Source organism: Aedes aegypti, chromosome 2, assembly GCF_002204515.2.
Source record: "Aedes aegypti strain LVP_AGWG chromosome 2, AaegL5.0 Primary Assembly, whole genome shotgun sequence".
Lineage (NCBI taxonomy): Eukaryota > Metazoa > Arthropoda > Insecta > Diptera > Culicidae > Aedes > Aedes aegypti.
Genome location: NC_035108.1, coordinates 453,141,592 through 453,163,803, shown reverse-complemented (window position 1 = coordinate 453,163,803; position 22,212 = coordinate 453,141,592). Strand labels below are relative to the sequence as shown.

Below are 22,212 nucleotides of genomic sequence, written 5' to 3'. Positions count from 1 at the left end.
CAAACTGGCGAGAAGATTACAGACTGAGGGTGGGTTAGGAGCACAATCAGACCCTTGAATGTGCAATGTGGGGTAGTAATTGGGAATGCCATTCACGGTTTGTAATCTTCTACGAGGTTTTCGAAAACCAACAGGGCGCGTGCACCGGGTTGCGGATAGGAGCAAAGGGAGATCAATAGCATCTACCTAAAATAATAGAGCAAAAAGCCGTTCCATGATTAGGTAATGTTTAGCGATCTTCTATGGTGTTCTAGTACTATAACATTCTTCACTCACTGGGAATTCTGGCCTTGATAATATCCATAGTGATAAAAACATAAAATAATACCTAATACTGTAGTAATAAACGAAATAAAATCAATCTTCTATACTTGACAAGGTTTTGAAGACAATCAATGAGTGAAAGAACTACCTATTAGAAAAGCCACATCAGCTAAGGCTATACATATACAAATGTTGGTCATAGGGTCATGACGAGCATTCGGTATGTATGTCTATTAGACCTGTTCATATTTTGAAAAATGTCTGGAAATCTACCGGTCAAGCAATATTCGGAATTCTCATGCCAAGAATAATGTCTGGTCAAATTTTCAGCTCATTTGATAAAGATTTCAGTATGCTTCAAGTTGAAAATGTCTTTTTGGGCTTATTTCAAGAATCATAACTAGCATGTGGAAAATCAAAACCACTTGCTATTACCACCATTTGAAAGCTAATTCTATTCTGTTGAAGTTTGTTGAATACGCTAATACGATTAAATTGAGTTTTAACATTGTTTGATCCAAATTTGTTCTTCACAGTATCCAAAAATTACAGTTTTCTCAATATACATGGTATATAAAACACTCATTAACATTTCTTTTTCATGCCCTAGTCAACGGGAATCAAACATAACACATTTATGAATTCATTGACCATCAACAGCTTACATGTTGCTTAAGGCAATAAATTACAATAAATGCCCAAAGATCGAACACTGCATCACAACCTGATGAAAGTTAAATCATGCATGACACATGTACCGAAAACGAATGAATTGAACAAGTTAGCATTGCTTTTTCTTTCAGAGTGATGATTATTTTGATCGCATTTCACTGATCATTTAGAACGATTTGAAAACAATCATCGTCATCGACTAAGAAAAGGCAGTGCTAACGTGTTCATTTTTTGTATTCTTTGAAGATCACGGAGGTTCTCTTGGCTCACCCACAGTGGATTTAGAAGTGTGCTTCATGATTACTTATTTCTTACAATTTATTTTCGTAAGTTAAATGGTAACTTTGAACGGGATTGTCTTTAGGATATGTATATTAATCATGTTTGGAAATTTAAAATCTGAAATTTTCATGCAGGCATGCTTTTCAGTGAAAACACTTCCCGAAAAAAGAGATTTTCAAGAACCTTGAGATATAAACCTCAACCAAACTATGTTAAAACTTGCTCCAATCTTGAAATCGTGTTCGGCAAAAGTTCGTAGAATTGGATAAACTACTATGTAGATGTATTTCCGATAAATTTTGATGTTTTGATTGAACTCCCTAGTCAACCAATACTTTGATTTTTCATTGCGAAATGAACTTCTGGCCAAAATTTCACTCAATTTGGAGTAAATTTGGGTGTGCTTCAAATCAATTACGTGTTTTAGGCTATTTTCAAGCTTTAAAAATTCATAACTAATTTTTAAAGCTTGAAAATAGCCTAAAACACGTAATTGATTTGAAGCACACCCAAATTTACTCCAAATTGAGTGAAATTTTGGCCAGAAGTTCATTTCGCAATGAAAAATCAAAGTATTGGTTGACTAGGGAGTTTCCAGACATTTTTGAAAACATGAATAGGTCTAATGTCTATGATTGATTCTTATCTAATAGGAGCACTAGAAGACCACGCGGACAATTTCGAAACAAATTATTTTTATACATCGGTCTTATGATCCGAAAGGCTCAGCTATGCTGTAATGTCATTTTTTAAGCTATTCATTACTGCTGTTTAATTGTTTATTATTCTAACAAAACTACATAATTACTCATTACTAATCACTGTTCCTATATTCTCTCTTTCTCACCTTCTTATCTGTTGCATGATTATGATCATTACTAATATAATGCATGAGCATGCACAATAAGAATAATTTCAGAATTGTAAGCAGTCAATGGATAACTGGATAGAATAGCTTCGAAAAGGGTGCTCAAAACAGAATAATTCTGGTCAGGGAAGTATAAACATCATGAGTAAGTAGCACATTTCATTTTAATAATATCAAATACTTTTATATAAATCAGCACCGCCAATCAGTGAATTGAATTATAATTTTATATCTGTACATGATAAAAACAGATAAAGTTTGTAAAGTTGTCTTACTTGTACATCGATTGAATTGCGTTCTTTTTAGTAATGTTCAATCATTAGCAAAAGCTTCTAAAGCGTCGCATCGTGCCATCAGCAGTTCTTAGCATCACTCTCATATTGTTATAATTTTCTATAGAGCGATCAGCTAATTCTTTCTTACTTGTACAATGGTTTCGAATTTTAATAAATCAAACCAAACTCCAAAACTCAAATTAAATTGCTCTCAGCACATTTACATTTTGCAGCATTAATCGCATTACTGTGTCAAGTCTTCTCCAATTTCCTATACCCTACCCCAACCCTTCCTATCATTTCCGATGGTGTTCAAGTGGTCCGCATAGACTATTACGGCCATTACCTCTCCCTTCCCCCGGCTTTGGACTGACTTGCGCTCTCATTGCCCCACCAAACGCTGCAAAATGAAAATGAAAATGAAAATGAATAAACTTAATGGTTGTAATTGATAAAGGAAATGTGTACTGATACTTCATTTCAACATATTATTAAATGAACGCTGATGAATTGTCTCACACATAATGCAGACTGATAAAAATCTACACGTTGAACACACATGTGGACTGGGTTGATATTTTCGCACGTCTCTTTCCTCCGGAAAATCGGCTTGAGCGATAGGCTTATGATTATAACCGTGACCGATAATTTCACTCCATGTTCTTCAACCCCTCTCCCCTTATGGTAAGATTTTATGTATGAAGATTAAAAATAAATTGTATGGAACCTCGAAAATCTCCATCCCCCAATACCCATTACATAATTAATCGACGGCTTCTAGGGAATGGTTGGGTATCCACAAAATGTTACAGCTCATACAAAATTTCCAAAATATTCATACAAGAAGTGTTACGAGGGGGTGGGTGTCAAAAATGGCCATTTTCGGCGTTATGAAATTTGCGAACAAGCCCTTAAAACATCAGCTACTTTCTTTGTTCATAGAAATGGAATTAAGTCATTTTCAAATGTTTATACGAAACAAATTCAACCGTTTTTAACAACACCCACAGGGAACTCGACGAGACGCCAAGTTTCATACGGGTCCCAGTGTTCACGTTGCTGAACCTAGTTTGCGCCACGCTCCGCTCGTCAGAGCCAACATCTGTGCAATTTTGGCAACGTCGGTCTCTTTCGCTTCTGTGCACGCAAACGGCGTGTAAGTCGATTTTTGGTGTCGTGCAGAAATCCTAGCAGAAAACATCGAAAATGGTGAGTTTCGTGACTTTTTCACGATGCATTCGATGGCGAACGGTGCGCCCTGCACGGGAATGGTGAAGTTTTGCTGTGATTCGGTGTACTTGGTGTGAAAAATGGATTTCGGTGAAATCGTAGTTCTCATCGTGGTGGAATTCCTCGTTGCCAAATCAAAATGTCGGATGATCGTTCGGCGTGAGAGTGAGGGAGAGAGAAGAAGGTGAACGTCTCTGCCGGTCTCTTTCTTTTTCCGGCCACAGATCATGGAACAGATGGAGCGCTCTCTTTGTGGTTCAAACAGCAGCGGTTCTGTTGTGGTCGTCGTGTAGTGAAATTTTTTACATTCATACATTGAATCGACCGAGAAGAGAACAGTTCACAAGTGCTAAGAAGAGAAAAACACGTTTTTCTGTTGCTGCTTTTTGCGACACGGGCGCAGTAAAAGTTGGAAAGTTTTAAATTGGGTTTTGGCAAGTGAAATCGGATCGACTGAGCGCATCAAAATGGTAGGATTTGTAGTTTTGATAAGTGCATTCAAAAGGGACACGTTATGTTCAACAAAATTGTCCTGTTGGGTAGTGGTTATGACGTCGTAGGGCGAGTTTCAGCTGATTGTGAAATTATTCTGCAGGGGAGAGAAGGGGTCATGGAAATGGAGGGACATGGACAGGAATACCTCACCGAATGACGTGTAATGTGTTTCCCTTCCCAGTATATTGGAAACAAAGACAGCAAAAAAGTGCACCGTTACGCATCGAGAATGCAGACGACGTGAATGGAGGAAAAATTGATTTTTCTCCCTGCAGCAGCTTGCAATGAGCTGCATTTTCCCAGGCGCATGGTTATTGATTATTTTTCTTTCTCTTCTCGCTTTTCCCCCCATAACCTAGGTTAACTTTACCGTTGACGAAATCCGCTCCATGATGGACAGGAAGCGGAACATCCGTAACATGTCCGTCATTGCCCACGTCGACCACGGCAAGTCCACGCTCACGGATTCGTTGGTCTCGAAGGCCGGTATCATTGCCGGGGCCAAGGCCGGCGAAACCCGTTTCACCGACACCCGCAAGGACGAGCAGGAACGGTGCATTACCATCAAGTCGACGTAAGTACCTATTTCGGTTTCGGTTGTTGACAATATTATTTTACTTATTACAGTCCCTTCACTGTTATGGATCAACTAAGAGTCATTTTTCAGAATAAAATATGATAAAAATCATGGTGACGCTGTACAAAACAAAATTACCTCCCAGGCACTGCAGAATATAGTTGTTTTTGAGAATACACCTCTCGCGGTTATTTACGAAAAAGTTTTGATTTGTATGGAAATTTCAAACGTTGTCCATCTAGTGATGTTTATTTTTTTTTCCCCAGAGTAGCGTGAGTCATGTAAGTTTTTGCAACATGATCGACAAAACAACCCAGCCAACTTCACCCTGATTGACAAAATTTTTGAACCTGCGGATTTCATAAGCTCCTGTGAAGACCGTACAATTCTCGTCTAACGTATGATTTCGCACTTAAAGCCATTGGTAAACAAGTGTGGAGCTTGTTGTTAAGAGTAAAATACCCATCATCGTTATACAAATTTTCAAAACCAGTTTTTTTTTGCTCAAAATCGAAGTAATGTCCAAGAAAATCTATCACTGCATTCCACTTGCTATATGTAACGCAATGATAGATTTTCATGAGACATCATTTGAATTTGAACGAAAAAACTGGTTTTGAATTTTTGATGATTGCTACTGATAGAATGATGGATTCTTGAGCCTTAAACAGCATGGTTGGTCAAACATCATTAAAAGAAAATCACGGTGCTCCGCGTAAAGTTACTCAACATTACTTAAAGTTTCAATTCTTTTTCGACGCTATTTTGATACAGATGCTTAATCAAATAAACAAGTTCAAACGTTATAGCAAATAATGCTAATATATTGTTATTGAGAATAGTTCAAGCGAGAGTACGTTCCCTTGTGCCAGCCACGTTTGGATTCCGACATGCTTCACCTTAAAATTCTAGTCCGCAAAATCCAGTTGTTTTTAAGGCATTCTTCGAAAAAAAAGAATTTATCCAGGAAATCCTTGAGCTTGCTTAAAAGAAGCTGGGTATCTCTAGTAATTCTCACAAATATTACTCTGGAAAATTTTTTTAGTTGTTACTCTAGCTGTTATTCCGAAGATTCCTTAAGAAATTTGCACAAGAAAATTCACAACGGTTATTTGTGTTTTCAAAGAAATTCGTTAAAAGATTTTTTATGTTATTCTTTCTGTCATTATTCGATGAATTCCTTCAAAGAAGTCCACCATTTCCAGGAATTATTCCATGACTTTTCCAAAAAATCTTCAATAACTTGGCAAGGTAATGGTAATGGAGCATCTTCGCAAATTTCTCTAGGAATTTATCCAGCATTTCATTTAAGAATTACATCTGCAGTTCTTCCAAACATTTGTCAAGTTATTTTTCAAGTGACATCCTTGTGGTCTTTCAAAAATGTATTTACAACTTTAACCCAAGCGAAACAAATAATATAATATCCCTCAAATGTTTTCCAGTAAATCTTCAGCATATTCTACAGAAAATCACGAAGATGCGTTGATATTAGCTGATAACCATGTTAGAAAATTCTGCAGTAAATCATCCAGCTATCGAGAGTTCAATGTTCAGAGTTTTTTTTTTGTTTGTTTATATATAATTATCTTTGCAATTGAATTAGACAATCCTCAAAAGACCAAGATTGTTTGCCAACATGCTTGAAGGAGTTCATTACGATGTAAAAAAAAAGTTTCATCAGCGATTTCTTTAGGATTTTCTTTACAAATAGCTCCCTGTTCTTTTAACGGAATTGCGTTGATTATTCCCTTGGCTCATCCTTGGAGAAATATTTCTTGTTAAATTCTTTAAGAACTTCATTTATCAAAACAAAATTTATCAAAGATTTTCGGGAGAAACTACTACAGGTATCTTCAGAGAAACTCCTGGTTACAATATCGACACTTTTGGAGGAAATCCAAAAAAAAAAAATCATAGGAAAAGTTGGGACTTTTTTATGAAATTTCCGAAAAAAAAAATCTCTTGGCAAATAAATAGGTACTTGGAGGAATCTGTGAAATATTTTCAAAAATTATCCTTAAAAAAACTGTTTAAATTCTTGAAATTATCGTCAACGGAATTAATGGAAAAATTCTTTAGAAAGATCCAAGCGACCTTCATCGACTCCTGAAGAAGTCTTCAGGTATTTTTTTATGACATATGGTCTCTAAAGTTACTATTTTTGAGACATTTAGCCGCGATCAACCTTGTGACTATAACGGCTTTGAAATTATCCTGAAAGTTTTCACTCCGTACGGAATGTATAAATGCTGAAAAGCTTGCAAACAATAGCATTTTTCAGTGTACAAAATACAATATCGATGAAATATAGCATTTAAAAGTATTCAGTTCCAATATAAGACCTTACAAGAATCCGATGTTAGTTTAATAAAACTTCTTAATTTCAAATTATTCCATGCAAGCGCTTTTCCATTTTATTGATGATGATCTTTCCCCTCTCCCCAGCGCCATCTCGATGTACTTCGAGTTGGAAGACCAGGATCTGGTGTTCATCACCAACCCTGACCAGCGCGACAAGGACTGCAAGGGCTTCTTGATCAATCTGATCGATTCGCCCGGGCACGTTGATTTCTCCTCGGAAGTAACTGCCGCGCTGCGTGTCACTGACGGTGCCTTGGTCGTCGTCGATTGCGTTTCCGGTGTGTGCGTACAGACCGAAACCGTGCTGCGTCAGGCCATTGCCGAACGTATCAAGCCGGTGCTGTTCATGAACAAGATGGACCGTGCTCTGCTGGAGCTGCAGCTGGATGCTGAAGATCTGTACCAGACCTTCCAGCGTATCGTTGAAAACGTCAACGTCATCATTGCCACCTACAACGACGATGGCGGCCCAATGGGAGAAGTCCGTGTCGATCCATCCAAGGGTTCCGTCGGTTTCGGTTCCGGTCTGCACGGATGGGCCTTCACTCTCAAGCAGTTCGCTGAGATGTACGCCGCTATGTTCAAGATCGATGTCGTCAAGCTCATGAACCGTCTGTGGGGAGAGAACTTCTTCAACCCCAAGACCAAGAAGTGGGCCAAGACCAAGGATGACGACAACAAGCGTTCCTTCGTCATGTACGTGTTGGACCCCATCTACAAGGTGTTCGATGCCATCATGAACTACAAGACCGATGAGATCCCAAAACTGCTTGAGAAGATTAAGGTCACCCTGAAGCACGAAGACAAGGACAAGGACGGCAAGAACCTGTTGAAGGTTGTTATGCGTTCCTGGTTGCCAGCTGGAGAAGCTCTACTTCAGATGATTGCCATCCATCTGCCATCCCCGGTCGTCGCCCAGAAGTACCGTATGGAGATGTTGTACGAAGGTCCTCATGATGATGAAGCCGCTGTTGCTGTCAAGAACTGCGACCCTGAGGGTCCACTCATGATGTACGTATCGAAGATGGTACCGACCTCCGATAAGGGTCGTTTCTACGCTTTCGGTCGTGTGTTTGCCGGTAAGGTCGCCACTGGACAGAAGTGCCGTATCATGGGCCCCAACTACACTCCAGGAAAGAAGGAGGATCTGTACGAGAAGGCCATCCAGCGTACCATTCTGATGATGGGACGTTATGTTGAAGCCATCGAAGATGTTCCATGCGGTAACATTTGCGGTCTGGTCGGTGTTGATCAGTTCCTGGTCAAGACTGGTACCATCTCCACCTTCAAGGATGCTCACAACATGAAGGTCATGAAGTTCTCCGTGTCGCCTGTCGTGCGTGTGGCCGTTGAACCCAAGAACCCTGCTGATCTGCCCAAGCTGGTCGAAGGTCTGAAGCGTCTGGCCAAGTCCGATCCTATGGTGCAGTGTATCATTGAAGAATCCGGTGAACACATCATTGCTGGTGCTGGTGAACTGCATCTGGAAATCTGTCTGAAGGATTTGGAGGAAGATCACGCCTGTATCCCACTGAAGAAGTCCGACCCCGTTGTATCCTACCGTGAAACCGTTTCGGACGAATCCGACCAGATGTGTCTGTCCAAGTCACCCAACAAGCACAACCGTCTGTTCATGAAGGCCGTTCCCATGCCTGATGGTCTGGCTGAGGATATTGACAACGGTGACGTCAACTCGCGTGACGACTTCAAGGTCCGTGCCCGTTATCTGGCCGAGAAGTACGACTACGATGTCACTGAAGCCCGTAAGATCTGGTGCTTCGGTCCGGACGGTACTGGCCCGAACATCGTCGTCGATTGCACCAAGGGTGTGCAGTACCTGAACGAAATCAAGGACTCCGTCGTTGCTGGCTTCCAGTGGGCCTCCAAGGAAGGTGTGCTGGCTGAAGAAAACATGCGAGGTAAGTTTCCCAGGTCGTTTTACAAAACTGATAGATGTTTAAAATGATGATTATCTTCGATCCACGAAAACAAATTTGATGGATAAAACATATTTCAAGCTCAACAGGTCTGACCAAACCAAGTTTCCGCTTGCATATTGCAGATTTCGCCAGAGTTCGTTATTAATCACAAATATTTCGCTCCCCCGACAGCTGTCCGTTTCAACATCTATGATGTGACCCTGCATGCTGACGCTATCCATCGTGGTGGTGGCCAGATCATCCCAACTGCCCGTCGTGTCCTGTACGCTTCGTACATTACCGCCGCGCCACGCATCATGGAACCCGTCTACCTGTGTGAAATCCAGTGCCCCGAGGTCGCCGTTGGAGGTATCTACGGTGTGCTCAATCGTCGTCGTGGACACGTCTTCGAGGAAGCCCAGGTCGCCGGAACCCCGATGTTCGTCGTCAAGGCCTACCTGCCCGTCAACGAGTCGTTCGGCTTCACTGCTGATCTGAGGTAATTATGAATATTTTTTGGTCTATTTATATGTTTCAGGGTTAGAGCAAATTTTGTCTCATGAGCTAACATGCCCTTCGGTGGCGGTTGGCAGTACAAGGTTTGCCAGAGTAAAATATTGTTCGAAAACATTGTTTTTTCTTCTCGTAGAATTTACAATACCTGACTTACAAGACATTAGCATTCAATGTTACCGTAAAATGGGGTGAATAGAGACACTTCCCTACATATTTGAATGGGTAGAAGTTTAACCGAGATCAATCGTGTCCGGTTCGCGTTGTGCGAGTGCGAAAACATATTCGTGTCTGGTCGAGAATGAATTACCAACGCGTGATTTTTTTTTTACGTCATTTCTTAAAATAGCCTTCCAATTATTCGTGATTAAGAATGTCGACGTACTACACGCTTACATTTTCTTATAAACGTCTAATGAAACAGAGGTCAGGGTTAGAGCAAATCTTGTCTCATTAGCCAACATGCCCTTCGATGGCGGTTGGCAGTACAAGGTTTGCCAGAGTAAAATATTGTTCGAAAACATTGTTTTTTCTTCTCATAGAATTTACAATACCTGACTTGCAAGACATTGGCATTCAACGTTACGGTAAAATGGGACCAACAGAAACACTTTCCGACATATTTGGATGGGTAGAACTTTAGCCGAGTAGTGTTTGAGACTTTGTTACTGTTGTATGCTCCTGTGGGGCGAGTGACGGTATCAAGACCAATCCTGTCCGGTTCGCGTTGTGCGAGTGCGAGTTCAGTCGAGAATGGATTACCAATTGATGAGCTCGTTCCATGCTCATTATAACATATTTTCATAGTGGCAACGTTATTTTTTTATGTATTTTTCAAACAAACTATGTATGGTTCGTCACTACAAGAGTCGGCATAAACCCTTATTTCTGATTTATATAGCTTTAACATACACTCGCATACCTTTCTATTTTTCGTCATTACTAATAACAACCTTTGAATAGTTCGACATTATAAATGTCGACGTACTACAGGATTAAGTTTAAAGTTGAATCTCTTACCAAGAGGTTGGTACATTGTGCAATTCTGGTTAGTAGCGGAGTGGTGACTAAGAGTTGTACGGTGAATTCTTATGCTCAATATGGCTTCTTTTCATAAAAATGTCATGACGGTTTTAAAATAGTAACATAGTAATATTTCTCACCGTGAGTCGTTTTTGCGAATTTGCTTATTCACCCCGTTTACGGTACCTTTATGTTCATCGTAATGCCTTGACGACTCAATTAATGTAAAAATTTCCACCCCTCACTCCCTTTAGATCCAACACCGGAGGACAGGCCTTCCCGCAGTGCGTGTTCGATCACTGGCAGATCCTGCCAGGAGACCCAGCTGAGCCTGGAACCAAGCCGTACTCCGTCGTCCAGGACATCCGTAAGCGTAAGGGTCTGAAGGAAGGTCTCCCAGATCTGTCACAGTACTTGGACAAATTGTAAACACTTTCTAATTACAATATACTTCTTACGATTAAAAACACATTAGAAGAATGAAGCGTATCCAGCTCCAATCAAACTAATTTAAAGAAAAGCGTAATTTATAAATGTTTACAACAAATCCACAATACTTGACACATTCGTCAGCCAAAACGTCTGAGCGGAGAAGAGGCACCCAATTTTCCATCAGATAGCGCACTATTCCCATTCGCTTGCTTCGTATCCTGCGTCATCGTCCTCGAGCTCCAGAGAAATCGCATCCGCAACAACCGTCGTGACACAAAACACTATGAGAGAAGCTTAACACAAGGGATGAACGAGAACTCCAATCCCCCCAAACTGAGAAAATGCAAGCAAACACTAAAGAAATGGAAAAGAATCATTTACCACCCCAATAATGAGAATGAAACAGTGATATACACAAACACAAGAGAATACAGAAGATGAGAAATCATGTTGAAAGAAAAAACTGAAAAGGAAACGCGTGTAGTTTTACTTATTCTTAGTTTTTGGCGTAGATGTGGATCAAACTTATGTGGTTTAGACGAGACTTTGCTACCTTTAGTTTAACTTAATTCATACTCATTCGGTAGAGGAAGGAAGGCTTGCATTTTGTTGTTGTCAACTTCCGTTTTTCGGATGATCGAAGAAACACAAGAAACCGGTTATTATTATTTTCATCTATTATTATTTTGCTATAAAATAATTGGACAATGATAATCATTACAAAATAACGTTTATTTTACATAAAAAAATGGTATGAACGAGTCGTGTTATCATTCCACATGATTACAGCCAACATTCCTCTATTCAGTGTAGTATTACTTGAATTGCTGTCCCCGGGCACTCTTCGATAGATGTTCCGCTGACCGTCGATCCGTGGCTGATGGAATCGTGGACGAACCTTGGGAGACTTGTTGTTGAGGTAAATATACGTTTCAAGTTTATTTCTGTCTCTTTAAAATGATGATTCAACTTTCTTATGATTACTTAATGATTATAACAATCTATTCAAGCTCAACAGGTCTGACTGTTGAACAATTTCCTATCCATAAAGCGTTAATTTGTATGTATTCTAATCATATTTTTGTTCTAATTTTGTTTCAGATGTTTCAAGGGGTCATAAATCTTTTTCTTTAGGTAAGCATTGGAAAAATCATAATGAAATACCCCCATCATAGAATGATGCTAAGAATCATGGACCTGTTCTGATCAACCATGAATTGAAAAATTGATTTTTCTGACACCTCTTCTGACGACTTATCAACGAGCTCATTCAATACGAAATGGCGTTTCACATGAGCGTTGAACTAATGATTTTATTTTTAATTGTAATTGCAGGACGTTTCTGTTGCTACGTTTCTGATTGCTTCCTTATTGGAGATCGAATATTCCGGTAAGTGTCTTGGAAATACATAAAGAAAAGTAATACTCATCTTGTAACCAGTGTTGGGAAACTCGTGAGTACTCACTGAAAACTGCAAACTCACTCGCGAGTATGAGTTGTACAGCTTGAACTCTTGCGTGAGTATACTCAGTCATGAGTTTCAGTTGTACAGCTCATACTCGTGAGTGAGTTTTCGACTAACATTTACTCACTCGTGAGTAATTTTACTCACTTGAAATATTGTAAATATTCTGAAAGCTTGCGAATGGCTCAAATAAATAATAAGTAATAAGTAAGGCTATTCTTGGGGTGACCTTATTCAAATGATAACATGAAAATTTTATTCTGAAAACTATTTGATACACGCAAAACGTTATTATAATATGCATTCTTAACACAAGCTGTAATTTATGTTTGGTGTTTCGCTGCGCATGTTGCATCGTAAATGCTCTTTTCTTCTGACGTTACACCTCTACTGGGCCAGATTCTGCTTTTTATCTAAATGTACTTATGATATGAGCATTTCCACATTTATCAGCTATAAGCTTTATTTATTTGCCAATTGACTATTTTTTTTATTCTCTACTTAACGATATGCAGCACTACTGCAATAATAAAAACCTGAAACAGAGACTCGACAAAACGTATCTGAGTTTCGTGCCAAAACTAATAAGCCGCTGATTGGTCTGCCAAACAGCGTTGCCAGCAATATTTTGTGCGACAACTTCAGCACAAGCTTTTCAATTTTCATTTTTTTTTCGGTTTTCTGACAACACAAAGATCATAAAAGAGGAGCAGAAATCTAACAATAAGTCAGGTGCCACATGTCTTAGATAGAATCGAACAAAAGAAGTTAAAAAAATGTTTCAGAAAATTATTTTTAATTTAGTATTTATTTATTATGGGACTAGATTAAGCTTTGAAAATGATACAATTTTAAATGTCTGTTCCTTAAACAGCGCTATTAAAAATTCTTTATTGAAAACTTATGCAAACTTGCTATTACCACATAACAGTAATGACCAAACAATAATCAGTGGCCCGTATAATGGTTTAATGAGGATAAACTTATCATTCAGTATATTTGTATATCTATATAGAAACCAAGCAAAATATAATAAATTCCGAACATTTTTCTGATCAGAAATCTTTATTCGGCAACTTTGCATACAAGTTTTCTAGAACAAACTTGCAAATTACATTAGGATTGCTGAAAATATTCAAAAGCGAAATTACATATGAAATGGGCAAGATACCAATCGCAAACCAAATTTATGTGAGGTACCGCGGGGCAAGTGGGTAAATGGGGTAAGTGAAAATAATTTGTATATTTTACTGAATATATGTATTCACGTTTCAAACTCATGCGTAAACCTTTGAGGCCATTCAGAGCATTACGATAGATAAGAGATTCCTGCGATTTTTCAACCATTATTGCATAATAGAGTGAAAGATTGTCTACCTGTCACCTATTACTCCGTTACAAGTTGGCGGCGTGCAATCTTGTATTGATATGTTCAGTAGAAAAAAGTTGCAAAAAATAATTCTCTGTACCACATCTAAATTGTACTCTCTGACAGTTTTAAACTGAACATAAAAGTTTTGGGATTAATTCGACCTAGACATAAAAATAACTAAATTAAAACACCATCAATTTTCTAATCACGTGGGGCAAGTAAAAAGTTTCTCATTAGAGATTTAATTTGTGTTTTCTTTTTAGGTAGCTATTAGTAAACAAGGTTCGCAATTATCATAGAAAATCGGAACGTGCTTCAAATTCAAGAAACACACTACTCAAAGCGATAAAAGCTATTACTAATAATGGAACTTCTCTAAAAGAGATTACCAGACGATACTTATGTGTCTACTTCGGACAGCCGATTGAAAGGAAAACGTTGATTGAAAAGTTGCAAAATAAGAGAACGCAAGGGAATCTCATGGAATGTAAATGTAAAGCTAGTCCAAAACATAAAAATGGGGTATGGGTCTATCCACACAAAAAAGAATCCGAATACTATTGAAGGATTCCGTTCCAAAAAATAATTTCTCCCGAAGAGTTATCTTATGTCTTATCCGACTTTCTTAGAAATAAATAACGACCGGTGAAAATTCTACAAAGCCGAAACTGAACAGAAGAAAATTGAATTGACAAGAATAAAATTTTCTTTGTTTACATGTTTTTTACCTAAGGAACAGGACGCCTTAACTAATGTTGAAGTTAATAGAAATCGTGAATACAACTAAATTTCAATTTATTGCTCAAAAACTTGTGAAGCAAGTGTAAAGTGACATTTTGCAAAAACTTTTTCTGTATTTTTTTTTTCATTTTTACATAAAAATCAATTTTAGCATACTGTTTAGTCAAGTTAAAAAAGAAAGACGACCTCATTTATTTCAATTTAAAGTCTTTATGATTTGAAGAATCTCAACTATACGATTTCCATTACCCACTTGCCCCACGGTACCTTATTCCATTTTTTCTAATATTTCAATTCAACTTTGAATATTAATAACATAAACGCGTTCAGATAAAGTTACAGTATTTATTTTATGCCATTAATAAGGGGTTTCTTCACCACCGCTTAGGCCTTAAACCTGGTTTAATCGTATGGGTAAACGTGGTTTACGGCTTAAACGAAGGTGAAGAAATTGGCCCTAAACGAAATAAATTGGTCTGGAAAGTATTTGAACACAACCGGACTTTCGCCATTATAACTTGTTTATCCATTTTGAAAAACTGGCTCTGAATTCGGTAAAGTTTAAACAACCATACTATAAAACTGCATATCACAATACACACTGAAGTCGACAGCAGCTGTAAACCCTTTGAATTATTTACATTTACAGTCTTCCACCTAGTATAGAACATACTAATGTACAATTTTATTTTGCTATGGAAATTGGTTACTCACCATACTCACAAAGAGTAGCTTGCTCACTCACCGAGAGTAATGACGTCATACTCGCTGCGAGTATTACTCTTTACGTGAGTAATACTCGCAGTGAGTTATGACGTCATACTCTCGCGTGAGTTAGAGTAAGGAATGAGTGACTCACAGCGTGAGTATTACTCGCAAACGAGTACGAGAGTGAGTATTTTTTTACTTGCGAGCACGAGTTTCCCAACACTGCTTGTAACACGTGATGATTCAACATCCTAAATGACTTAATGATTAAGACATTTTTTCAAGCTCAACAGGTCTGAATTTTAGTAAAGCATTTTAAAAAATCTTCAGTACTGTAATGTTCATATGGTCACAAAAAGTAGAAATAATTTTAAATACAACCTTTGAGATGCTTTGTTCCGACTTGTTGACAGAATCGTCTTCTAATCAATCATTTGTTAATCATAAATTTCTCTCATTGTTGCAGATTCTCGTTTCACTGATGCACGGCGTTGTATTTCTTTCTAAGGTAAGCATTCTAATCTCTTTTGTTTTATTCCCCCATACACAACTCATTGAATGATGCTAAAAATCATGGACCTGTTCTGAATCAACCATGAAACGAAAAAACGATTGCTTCTGACACCTCTTCTGACAATGACGACACGCCAAGCTCATTCATCAGCAACCCAAAACGATTCTGGCCCACTACTAACGAGTGTTCTTATCTTACGTTGCAGGTCGTTGTTTCCATTGCGCTTCATGGATCGATTGCCGTGACATTGGATTTGCAGAGGTGAGCATACTTAGCAACAATTTAAATTTTGAGATTCATACATCTAATCTAATCTGACGAAACATACACGAATGATGCCAAACAATCATGGACCTGTTCTGAAACCTTCTGTGTTGAAAAACGATTGCATTTCTGACACCTCTTCTGACGTTGTTGTTCACAAAAAAACACACTTATACACAAAAGCTTTACGAATCCAAAACTAACAGTTTGTTGTCTCTTTTTGTTCAATTACAGGTATTTTGGTCTTTGGTCCGCCTGTGAAATCTTTCGCCACCGTTGTATGTCTAGCAAGGTAAGTTTCGAATAAAAAAGGCAAACAGATCTTGTTAGTTTCTGTTAGATGTTTGTTGATTATCGTGATGAAATTTATATTCACGGACCTGTACGTATATACCGTGACCGAGTTGAATTTTCTGAGCACAATTGGCAAACCTACCAGAAACTGTATGCAGAAATCTACTTTTGAACGGGTCACTAATAAGTGCATTTCTTTTTTTTCTCATTACAGGTTATATTCAATTCTTTGAAGGGATTTGTTAGGTCTTAGGGTTTCTTCCGAATCGTCATTACAAACGATAATGGCCTGTGTCTTTTGTTCTGGCAAGAAGAATAACAATCTACAGTTCCTGTTTCGCGAAAGTTTCAATTGCTATTCGTAGGCACACTAAGGTGCTGTTGTATTGAACATCTGAGAACCGAAGGAGACGCAAAGTTGTGAAAGAGAACGTTGAGTCATGATAGACTTCGATTTCAGGTTGGTCGGCAGCGCTGTCATATCGTTCCCGATTGTGTAGCGTAACGCGCCTTAATCAGCGAACTAATGAGTATTGGGATTGAAATGCATCATTGCGTTTTCAATCTTTTTCATAATATTGCATCACAATTTGTCCAAATTAACACTTAGTGTCAACGGACTTAAGGTTCATGTTTTAGGGTTTATTTGCCTGCCATTGCATGAAATCGCATACAGTCCACTATACATTACCTATCCTAACCCAAAAGGGGAAACCTCTCAAATGTAATCAGAATGACATTGGATCGAGCACGATCAAGTGTCTGAAGAAATAGTTCGCAGAAGGTACCTTCGCTACACGATTTGAAACAAAATTCTTTCTAGCATGCTGCACTACAGTTATTGACAAACAAATGAAAACCGATTGAGTTCAATGCATTCGAACGTTGTGTTCCGTATTATAGTCGCATACTTGTCGCAATCGTCACATTCTACTCCTGAAAATCGTTCATCTGAGATGATTAAGCTTATTGTTGCAAAAACGCACATGCTATGTGGCCCGTACTCGCTGTTCCAGAAATAGTTTAACACCTTTAAGTCTAATCGATTGTTAGAAGTATGCGACTTGATTCTGAATCATACCAATAAACATTAAAAAATATCCTGCTAGTTAGTGCTTTTTTTAAATCCGAAAAACCCCTTGTGTCATGCGCAGGCTTGAACAGAACATTCAAATTCAAAAGAGTTCGACCACATGCTCTAGCGCATCGTGTTGTCTTAGCCAAGGAAATCGTTAAACCAGAGTTCTGAACGCGATGCGAAGCACAGAAAAGTTTTGGTGAAATGATCCTAGTCCTAGAGAAGGACGCCAAGCAAAAGGGTGCAGTCTATAAGCAACTGGCACAAGAAGTACTTGGTGACGAGGTTGATGTAAGATCCCTGACTGCAGAAGCGACTCTCCAGTGTACAAATCTGGATGAGGTCACCGATGCAACGGAGGTCTCGGCTGCCCTTAAAGAGCAGTGTGACATCGACGTAGCCAGTAAGGCCATCTACCTTAGAAAGAACCCGCAGGGCACCCAGGTGGCGGCGATCAGGCTACCGGTTGCAGAGGCCAACAAAGCGAGCGAAAGGGCAGTGAGATCCTTGGAGCCATTTAAATCTGCAGGCATGGATGAAATTTTCCCAGCGCTTATCCAGAAAGAGGAGCAAACGCTTATTCCTCCCATGACAGAGATTTTTAAGGCCAGTTTAGTCTTTGGACCTATTCCAGATGACGCGTCAAATTCGAGTTGTCAAAACCAATCCCAAAGCTTACAGATCGATAAGTCCGTCGTCAGTGATGCTTAAAATAATGGAAAAGGTCTTAGGTCTTATTCAAAATATATGGAAGCAATAACTCTTTCCAAAAACAAATTCGCTTACCAAAGTGGAAAATCTACGATCTCAGCACTACACATGCTAGTCAACAAGATCGAAGAAAACTTTTCATGCAAAGGAAAACGCCATCTTGGCATTTCTTGACATTAAGGGTGCATTCGATAACGCTTCCTATTCGTCTATAGTGTCAGCAATGCATAGGAGAAAAGTTGACCCATGCATTGCTACCTGGGTACATGCTATGCTAGCAAATCCTTCAAATAAGGTACCGCGGGGCAAGTGAAAATAATTTGCATATTTTACTAAATATGTGATTTAACGTTTTAAACTCATGCGTAAATCTTCGAGGCCATTCAGAACATTACAATAGGTAAGAAATTCCTGAGATTTTTCAAATTATTGCATAATAGAGCGAAAGATTGTTAACCTGTTAAATATAACTCCGTAACAAGTTGGCAGCGTGCAATCTTATTTCAGTATTTTCAGCGGTAAAAAAGTTGCGGAAAAACAATTTCTGTACCACTACTAAGTTGTCCCCTCTGACAATTTTAAACTGCAATGAAAAAAGTTTTAGAAGTAATTCGACATAGACCTAAATAACTGAATTGAAACACCGTCAATTTTCTAATCACGTGGGGTAAATGAAAAGTTTCTCATTAGAGATTGAATTTGTGTTTTCTCTTCAGGTAGCTATAAGTATATAAGGAGCACAATTATCATTGAATAACAGAACGTGCTGATAATTCAAGAAACACTATACTCAAAGCGTTAAAAGCTATTATCATGGCATTTTTCTAAAAAAAAGGTTGCCAAATATTACGATATTAATCACCCCTATTCTTGTTAACGTTCGAATGCGCTTTCGTTTAACGCATTCTCGTTTAAGCCAGCAGAATCAAATGGGCCATGGATTCGATCGAAAGTTGGATCCGCCGTAAACAAGAATGAGGGTGAATATGTGTACTTCGGACAGCCGATTAAAAGGAAGACGTTGATTGAAAAGTTCCAATATAAAAGAACGCACGGAAATCTCGTGGAATGTCTATGTAAAGCTAGTTCACAACATAAGAATTGGGGTATAAGTTTCGAAATACTTTATTGGAGAAACGGAATTGATTTCTCCCGAAGAGTTATCCGACGCCAAATTCGATTTTCATAAAAACAAATAACGAGCGGTGAAAATTCTACAGAGCATGATGTAAGAACTAGTATTGGAAATGTTGCAGTTATAATGTTGTCGAACCATTTCAACAAACATAAGTGAACAGAAGAAACTTCAAGTCACAAGAATAAAATGTTCTTTGTTTACATGTTATTTATGTTATTGTTTATTGGGACGCCTTAACAAATGTTAAAGGTTATAGGAATCGTGAATATAACTGTTAGTTTTTGAATTTATTGCTCAAAACGATAAACTTTTCACTTGCCCCACTTGTGAGCCAAGTGAAAAGTAAAGAGACGTTTTTCCAAAACTTTTTCTGTTCTGTTTTCTTCAATTTTACACAAAAATCAATTTCAGCATACTGCTTATATTTGGTGGGAGTCAAGCTACAAAATATACATAGCTCCATTTGTTTTAATTTGAAGTCTCTAGAATTTAAAGAATCCCACCTATGCGAAATCCATTACCCACTTGCCCCACGGTCCCTTACTACGGTTGTTCCTTTCACAAAGCGCAGAAAGGTACAGCTGCAACCTCTTTTCCTTAATCAAACACAATTGGTTTACTCAAATGAAGTCAAATACCTTGGCATTTCGCTTGATGCTAAACTCAATTGGAACACACATCTTCAAAACATGGTAAATAAATGTCTCAATTCTCTGTGGGTCTGCTCAAACACCTGTGGAAAGAAGTGGGGCCTAAAATCTAATATGATTATGTGGATATATAAAACCATCGTTTGGCCTAGAATAGCCTACGCTTCCCTTGTTTGGTGGCCAAAAACAAGCGAGGTTACGACTAGAGCCAAGCTGAACAAAATGCAACGCGCTGCGTGCGTGCAGGCTCATTCAAATTCTACACTGATGGATCGAGAATTAACAATCCTTCTTGAATCTGGAGTGCACGGACCAAGACTGAAATCTCTGTCCCTCTCGGACAGTGGCCTACAGTTTTTCAGGCTGAAGTAGTGTATACTATCATTGAATGTGCGCAGCGCAGCGTAAAGAGGAATTACAGAAATGCCACAATATATATTTTCTCCGACAGCCAAGCAGCTCTTCATGCTCTAAAAGCTTACACTTTTAACTCAACATTAGTGTGGGAATGTGTTCCTGTTCTAAAAACCCTAGCCATCCGCAATCGAGTTAAACTATATTGGATCCCGAGGCATACGGGTCTAGAGGGTAATGAAATTGCCGATGAGCTAGCCAGGAATGGATCGGCCAATACATTCATTGGTCATGAGCCATTTTTTGGCATATCAAATTGTTCACTAAATATTAAACTTAACAGCTGGTTGTCAAATTATATCCATTTGGAAAACAGTTTCCAATGCAAATCAGCCCAAAAGATTCGTCTCAATTAATTCGAAACAAATACAAAAACTAATTGGTCTTATCAAAAGGGACCTCAGCACCTACACCGGTCTAATAACTGGACACTGCCCCAGCAGATACCATTTACAAAAGATCGGACGCAGTGATCTCACACCTGACAGAAGAAGAAGAATGAGCTGTAACATTTTAGAGACACTCAACCACCGCGTTAGGGATCGTTCAAATATTACGTAACGCAACAGGGGGAGGGAAGGGGTCTCACATAGTGTTACGGTCCATACAAAAATTTAAAATTTTCCATACAAAAGCTGTTACGTGGGGAGGGAGGGGGTCTAAAATTGCCTAATTTTGCGTTACGTAATATTTGAATGAACCCTTATGAAGCGTTATGAAATTTGTGAATGGGCTACAATGGTCCCGACAGAAGTTAAGGTGAAGATGAATCGAAGCCAAAGTTCAAATTTTCGAGAGCACGGATCTGGAGAACAAAACATCCGTTTGAGCTGAGAACCTAATCGATTGGTCACCACCAGCTAGTGACCAATCGATTAAGTTTTCAGCTTAAACGGAAGTTTGGTTCTCCAGATCCGTGCTCTCGAAAATTTGAAGCTTGGCTTCGATTCATCTTCACCTTAAATGTGCAGACCATGTGGCACCGAAGACCATAGGGCAAGCGATTGTAAGCAAATCGCTAAGTGCCAAATATGTGTCGACAGATTAGACAACGGGCCATGCTGTTATGGAATGCGATGTACGATGACGTACTGAAGCTGCCCCTTCTTCTCCTTCTTTCTGGCATTACGTCCCCACTGGACAGAGCCTGCTACTCAGCTTAGTGTTCTTATGAGCACTTCCACAGTTATTAACTGAGAGCTTACTGTGTCTATGACCATTTTTGCATGCGTATATCGTGTGGCAGGTGCGAAGATACTCTACGCCCTGGGGAGTCGAAAAAATTTCCAACCCGAAAAGATCCTCGACCGGTGGGATTCGAACCCACGACCCTCAGCATGGTCTTGCTGAATAGCTGCGCGTTTACCGCTACGGCTATCTGGGCTCCAACGACGGGTATTAAGGCTGTTGGCTTCGCAGACGATATCACCCTAGTGGTCTATGGTGAATCGATGGAGGAAGAAGAGTCGACAGCAGCGCACTCTATTTCCATAGTTGAGGAATGGATGAAGTCATGGAAACTAGGACTGGCCCGTCACAAGACTGAGGAGGTGGTGGTCAATGCAAGTCCGAGAGCAACAGGCGCTTATCTCGGTAGGTGATTGCACCATAGAGTCCAAACGACTAAGGGATCGTTTGGCATCTTGTCAGTTTCGTTAGCCACGTTGAATATGCTTGAAAAAGGACATCTACGGGTATAGCGGCGTTATCGAGGATGATGTCTAACAGCTCTGCTGTAATTGCCAGCAAACGCAAGCTCCTGACAAGCGTGGCGCTATCCATACTAAGGTATGGAGGACCAATCTGGTCCTTACGCCAGTCGTAGAATAAACCCAATGAGCAAACTCTAAATTAGGTCATTGAAAAATTTTGTTTTTGGCGCCGGTCGAGTTTAATAAGTCGCGGTTTTCGCTGATAAGATTTTGAAGTTTTTGTAACAGCCTTGTAC

The 22,212-nt window shown here is 39.1% G+C and overlaps 1 protein-coding gene and 1 long non-coding RNA gene across 3 annotated transcripts; both read left to right on the top strand.

Annotated features, from left to right (window-relative positions):
• Nucleotides 1-3,417: 3,417 nt before the first annotated feature.
• Nucleotides 3,418-11,668, top strand: LOC5564921 (elongation factor 2). 2 transcript variants are annotated; one of them, XM_001649234.2, is made up of 5 exons: nucleotides 3,418-3,570; nucleotides 4,446-4,660; nucleotides 7,112-8,946; nucleotides 9,139-9,445; nucleotides 10,737-11,668. In XM_001649234.2, exons 1-5 carry the CDS (start codon nucleotides 3,568-3,570, stop codon nucleotides 10,909-10,911), a joined length of 2,535 nt encoding a protein of 844 aa, XP_001649284.1. In that variant the 5' UTR covers nucleotides 3,418-3,567; the 3' UTR covers nucleotides 10,912-11,668. The 2 variants fall into 2 exon arrangements, with proteins under 2 accessions (XP_001649284.1, XP_001649285.1); XM_001649235.2 differs by lacking the exon at nucleotides 3,418-3,570 and adding an exon at nucleotides 3,833-4,061.
• Nucleotides 11,669-12,007: 339 nt separating this feature from the next.
• Nucleotides 12,008-17,378, top strand: LOC110677185. Its single transcript, XR_002501003.1, has 6 exons — nucleotides 12,008-12,048; nucleotides 12,250-12,304; nucleotides 15,668-15,709; nucleotides 15,921-15,976; nucleotides 16,214-16,271; nucleotides 16,488-17,378. It is a non-coding gene; the product is annotated as an uncharacterized LOC110677185 (long non-coding RNA).
• The last annotated feature ends 4,834 nt before the right edge of the window (nucleotides 17,379-22,212 follow it).

What these genes read in the sequence shown, in the direction of transcription:
- LOC5564921 (XM_001649234.2), top strand. An exon ending in TGCATTACCATCAAGTCGAC is followed by an intron (nt 4,661 to 7,111) that starts GTAAGTACCTAT and finishes CCCTCTCCCCAG; the next exon opens with CGCCATCTCGATGTACTTCG. An exon ending in GGCTTCACTGCTGATCTGAG is followed by an intron (nt 9,446 to 10,736) that starts GTAATTATGAAT and finishes CACTCCCTTTAG; the next exon opens with ATCCAACACCGGAGGACAGG.